The sequence below is a fragment of the Neltuma alba genome, unplaced genomic scaffold (assembly GCF_004799145.2).
Source record: "Neltuma alba isolate B1F8T4 unplaced genomic scaffold, ASM479914v2 tig00011563_pilon, whole genome shotgun sequence".
Taxonomy (NCBI): domain Eukaryota; kingdom Viridiplantae; phylum Streptophyta; class Magnoliopsida; order Fabales; family Fabaceae; genus Neltuma; species Neltuma alba.
This window is the reverse complement of record NW_021636221.1, coordinates 53231-59520: the sequence shown is the minus strand read 5'-3', so window position 1 is coordinate 59520 and position 6290 is coordinate 53231. Positions and strand designations below refer to the sequence as shown.

Genomic DNA, 6290 nt, shown 5'->3' with positions numbered 1-6290 from the left:
TTTTGTACCATTGGATTTCCTCTTTTACTCTTTCTTAACCTATAAAAATTCAAGTGCATTTATTAATTTAGATTATATTGAAATAGAATATAATATATACCAAAATTAAATATTAGATACGCACAAAAAATAAGGCAGAGTTGAAAAAATTTCCGAAAATTAACTTTTCAAAAATATGAAGATTGACTTCATAGAAATAGAAAGTATTAATTTCAAGCCAAAAATAAGAAATCACAAAATATTCATATTTTTAATCCAAAATCTCTTTTTTTTTAATGAAAAATCCAAAAATCAATCCATTAATCTAATAATGCATAAAAATCTATTTAAACTCAAAATTATCATTTGAATCCCATATTAATGTAGGATAAAACATATAAAAATTTAGCTCTATCAATATCACAAAGTTTTTGAGAGATTAGTGAGTGCATAATGAATTGAGAATTTTTTAACTTTTGTAGCGTGGTTGACAAGTTATATAATGATATTAACAAATTTGGTAACATAATTAACAACTTGGTTTCCAAAATATTGTGAAGGCAAGATTTTTTCAACTTTAAAAATACGGTTAATAACTCTTATAATAATATTAATAACTCTAATAATAACGTTCATAAGTGATGTTGGTAGGTTTTTTTTGACATTGAGAGATTTATGGGCGTCTAATAAATGAAGAATTTTTTAATTTCTATGACATGATTGGCAAGTCATGAAATGATATTATTCAATTTGGTAATGTTTCGCAGATCGGTCCGGTCCAACGAATCGCTGCGGTCCTTTTTCCCTTTCCCACCCGATTTTGGCCTTCGCCTCACTCGAAAGCCTCGGGCATTTGGATGTTCATTTGGTGACAAATATCCAGTACGACTTGAACTGGTTCTCCTCTCTTTCCTCCTTCTTTCTCAGATCTACAGCGAAAGCCGATTGATTCCATGGCTGCACCTGATCATTTGTTCAATCTTCGAAACAACTTCTACTTGGGTGCCTACCAGGCCGCCATTAACAGCAGCAACGTCAACAATCTGTCCCCCGACGATGCCACCGAGCGAGACTGTCTCGTTCATCGCTGTTACATCGCTCTCGGTCAATTGCAGGTATCCCATTCCCGCTGAATTTCTTCCTTTCTGCATATTTTTCTTGATTTTGTCATCCATTTCCATCCCTGATCTCAAGTTTTCATGCTCAGTTCGTAATCAGCGAGATCGATTCCTCGGCGGCGACGCCTCTTCAGGCAGTGAAATTGTTAGCTCAATATTTCTCGAGCCCTGAAAATAAGGTTCGTTCTCAAGATCTTGCTTATTTTTCATTGAAATGTTTTTTTTTTTTAATGCCCATTATGTGATTCTTGGCTTTCGCTTTTGAGATCTCATTTTGATCTGATTTTGGTGGTTGTCATGTGCAGGAATCTACGATCTCGAGTCTGAAGGAGTGGTTGGCAGATCCTGCTATTGGAAATAACTCAACTTTGAGGTTGATTGCTGGGATCGTGTTCATGCACGAGCAGGACTACAATGAAGCCCTCAAACACACGAATGCTGGGGGCACCCTGGAACTGTATTTTCTACTTTTGTTTCTTTTATATATTCTTCACCATCGTTAAATTTATTTACTCTGTGAAAAAATATGTGCAGCCTCTAATCTACCGGCAATTTATGTTTCTATTGCGTTTGATTTTTAATGAGCTTTCCAGAAATTGATGTCCTTTCTGCTTTCAAGCCTTGTTCATGGCATGGTGGTCATTGAAATAATGCTCCCTTTTTTTTTGTTTTTTGACAAAAAAATGATGCTCCCGTTTAGGCTACCTTGAAAAAGAGTAATGACTTTTGGGGCTTACTTTGGTGGTTATCATTCTTAAGTCATCATTTTACCTTTGATTATATTTTAATGCCATATTAGTTATAAGGATTCCTCAGGCTTTTTCTTCTCCTCATCTTCAATAAACATCGTTTTACCTGTTATGAAGCAAATTCCTGGTAGGACCCTTCAAACTGCCTGTATCTTTCTCGTCACCTTCCTTTATAGCAGGCTGAGTCGATTCTCTTCTATCTTCTGTGAGCCAAAATATTTTTCTCATCTACCCTGCCAGGATAAAGAACCACTGATCCATTTAATTACTAATTTGGTAGAACCTCTGACCTAGTGATTACCTGCTTTTATACACGAAATTCCTACTACATTATACTGGGATCTAATTATAATCCAAAAGGTCAGGAATTTCAAAATGCTGCAGCTTATGCTTTTTAACCTACCTATGTGGCTACTAAGGGATTAGCAATGCTTCTGTGACGATACAATTTTGAATCTTTTGTTTTCTGGTGTGCAATGTAAGAACTATGTTGTGGAAATAATGTGGTAGGCTCCATTTGAGCATTCATTTCTCTTGAAAAGCTATGCCTTTGCCATTGGCCTTCTTCTCATCATTCCTTTAACTGAAGCTAAACTGTAGGATTTCGCTTGTGCTGCTTTTTCTTTGACCAAGGAAATTTTATTTTGATAATTTATCCTTGTAATTTCTTAATATATGATGCATGTCTCAAGTTTTTCATCAAAGAGAAAATGACTTTGCTTGTGCATTGTGGAAGTTTCTTGGCCTGACTTTACTTAATCTGAATTTTCAGGCATGCCCTTAATGTCCAAATATTTATTAAGATGCATAGGTCTGATTATGCTGAGAGGCAACTTAGGGTCATGCAACAGATTGATGAGGATCACACTCTAACCCAGCTTTCCAATGCTTGGCTAAATTTGGCAGTGGTATGCGTAATTTTGTTATGAGTAGCTTGGTTTTTTGCACAACCTATATATATATAAATATATTTACCATGGGAGGAGGGAACTGAGTAAAACTGATATTATTTCTATCTAATTAGGGTGGCTCCAAGATCCAGGAGGCTTATCTTATCTTTCAAGATTTATCAGAGAGGTATCAGTCAACCAGTTTGCTTTTAAATGGTAAAGCTGTTTGCTGCATGCACATGGGGAACTTTGATGAAGCTGAAACCCTATTGGTGGAAGCACTAAACAAGGTATGTTTAAAGTAATCAATAACCAATAATTCAAATTCAATATAGTAGCTCTTTGAATTAGTGCTTATATATCAGACTTTTTATTACCACTACCATTATTATTCACTTTTTTGGTTGTTTATAATCAATCCCATTTAGTGGGATAAGGCTTGTTATAGTTGTTGTATTCTTAGTACAAAACACATCAGTGATACGATGCACTCATGTTATTGGTTCAATTTTGGATTATTTCTTTGAATTTTAATCTCATAAATTTTGAATGGGACTTCCAGGTTTTACTGAATCTTAAATTTCCCTCCATTTTCTTTGTAGATATAGTTATCAAACATGTCAGCTATATTGAATCAGTATATAATACGACACTTTCATTTTTGATCTTGTAGATAGTGAAAAAGTTTTTGCTTATTTGTGCAGGATGCCAGGGATCCTGAAACTTTAGCCAATCTGGTTGTTTGCTGTCTTCATCTTGGCAAACCATCTTCCAAATCGTTCAGGTGAATATGGGAACATATCTTTCGTCAACTTCTTACACCTGAACTGTTACAACTGGCACTGGTAATTGGCCCGGAGTTATAAATTTCAAAAAGTCTTTTAACTCATAAACATAGAGACGTTAAATACTGATAAACAATTGGGTAAATCCAGTTTCTTTGTTATTGGACCTGACTCTAGGGGCCAGCATTAACTGAGGTATTTTGTTATATAATCAGTGACATCTTTGTGCGCCTCCCATCCCCCCCCCCCCCCCCCCCCCCCAAAAAAAAAAAACGCCTTGTATGTTATTTCTCTCAATTGCATGACTTCCGATTGAAATTCCGTCACAATGTCGCACTTGCATCATTGACGAGGTGGTCTGATGTTTTTTTTTTTTTTTTTTAATTGTTCATTTGAATCTAGTTTTGAAATTCTAAAGCAGGTCTTCTGCATTTTTGTGTGAGCTGGGGCCTCCCAGGAAACTGAGGTTGGAAATTGTCGTGCTAAATGGCATACATAACTGGTCAATTGAGTCAAGAATTTTAAGAGATGAATATGAGTATAAGCATGAAATGATTTATAGGTTTTGACATTCTTCAAACTATTTCCTGAGTTATTGTTCAAAGGAAGTCTAGCTCCGTCATATATTATTTGAAACCCGAAATCAGGTTTTGTGCATTTGGATGAGTCAGGGCCACCAGTTAATAATTTTGACTGATGAGAATTTGATAAAAAGATTGAGTTTTTGACATTCTTTAAAGGATGTCCAAATGCTTTGCTAAGTAGTCTTGTGGTGTGTAACACAATGCTAGAGTTAATGTTAATTCATCCCTAGGATGTTGCTTTCTTTGAGTTTTAGCCGGTATTGTTATTTGTTATGTCTTCACACGGTAGAGTTGGATCCTTAAAAGTAAGGAGGCGTGAGGGCTAAAATTAGTGGTCTTATACCTATTGGCATCTTAGAATATAGTGGTTCTTATCACACTCATGTCGGTTTTAAATAAGCTAGAACTTGGATGATTTATTTACTGGGTTCATTCACCAATCTTTCTTCAATGACCCCCTGTTGACCTTTCGTGCTGAGAGACATTCACGTCATCCTTTTCAATTAGTTATTCCTCAGTTATGGCTTTATTTATTGGTTGATGCCATATTAAACACCCTATTTATAGTGTAGCTAGCGCTCAAAAATGAATATTTATGCAGAACTTTATGAATTTTGCAACTTTTGCTGTCTTTGAAGTTTCTTCTCATGTCATGATCATTTACTTCATGCTGCTTGTGTTTTGAGAAAATAGTAAATAAACGAAGAAAGGAATCCTACTTCATTACTTTAGCCGATGTCGAAAGTCAATGCTTTAATCTCATACTGTTAGCCGAGAAATGAAATTCTAGTTCATATTGTTGGGGCATTCTGTTGGTGAATAATAGTGACCTTTATTGTTTTGGCAGCCAATTGAAACTCTCTCACCCGGACCATGTGCTTGTTAAACGCGGTATCAGCAGCAGAAGAGAGCTTCGATAGAGCACTACAATCATTTACTTAAATAGTGAGTTTGATGATTTAGTTTCTTTTAGCATTGCAATATTGCTATGTTCTATTGCAGTCTTAATTGTGGTTATTAAAGTGCACTAGTTAGAGCACAATCGGTTTGGTGCCCTGTATCCATCCAATTTTATGGCATTGTTTGGTTTTACTTTGAGCTTGATGTTGTAACAGCTACATCTTATACCAGTATACAAGAAATTTCTTTAGTTTGGATCTTAATTTGCTTGAAATGCAAGAAATACCATTTATATATAAACGCGTCATGTGGTGTGGGCCTCAAAGTGAGGTCGTGAACTCGTGAGACTAACCGATGGAGAGAAAAATAGAGAGGAAAATAGGAAGAGAAGTTTTTTTTTTCCCGATTGAATGGAGACGAAAAACTAGGATCAAAGAAAGTTAGAAAGAAAATGGGGTGTAGGATTTGCCTCATTTTTTCTTCCTAAAAACTCGTTTTCCCCTTCATCCCATCTTTCATTTTCCATATTATACTTTTAGCATTTATTAATGTCTAATAAATAATTCATTTTTTTGTTATATCTAATTTCGAAAAAGTATCCACTTTTTATTTTCTTCTTGCCTTAGAAAATAACTTTTTTTAAAAAATATGGTAACACCTTTATTAAATATTTTGACTTTAAATCATTATGATATTAATATTAATATGATTTTCCATTACAGTATTTAATTTGATTTTAAACGTGATATGCTTTTAGATGCAAGGATTTCTGTCATTAACATGTTCACTACTTTTTTCCTCTCTGTTTTCTTTTTCATTCATCCGATTATTAGCGGGATGATAACATTTTCTCTTCTAGGGATGTTCACTGGACTGGGACAGGCTCAGTGAATAGGGATAGGATAGGTTTTCTGTCCTGCGTCTCCGAAAAAAAAAAAACAATTGGGCCAATCAAAATTTATAAAGTATTTAACAATTCCAAATATTTTCAATATGTATTAGACATATACAATGTCACTAGTCGCTGCTCATCCTACACCTACATATGTATTTATTTATTTTTAAAATCTCATATAAGCCATGCTCTTATTAAGTAGGCGGCTGAATAATATAGGCTTTTATTAGATTATCAAGGATTATTAGCTTAATTACCTATACCAGGACCACATATGTTTATATAAATATATATCCATATATATATTTATATGAGTTTTCATCACATCGTTAAATCAATACCTCCAATAATCTCAGTATCAAAAGCTGTTAAAATCAACTGAGTGATATT

The 6290-nt window shown here is 34.5% G+C and overlaps 1 protein-coding gene across 1 annotated transcript; it reads left to right on the top strand.

Moving 5' to 3' along the window:
- The first annotated feature begins 808 nt into the window (after positions 1–808).
- On the top strand, positions 809–5268 carry LOC114714995 (coatomer subunit epsilon-1). The gene is made up of 7 exons (XM_028899788.1): positions 809–1094; positions 1187–1276; positions 1403–1554; positions 2619–2754; positions 2871–3026; positions 3441–3520; positions 4953–5268. Exons 1-7 carry the CDS (start codon positions 933–935, stop codon positions 5023–5025), a joined length of 849 nt encoding a protein of 282 aa, XP_028755621.1. The 5' UTR covers positions 809–932; the 3' UTR covers positions 5026–5268.
- Positions 5269–6290: the final 1022 nt, after the last annotated feature.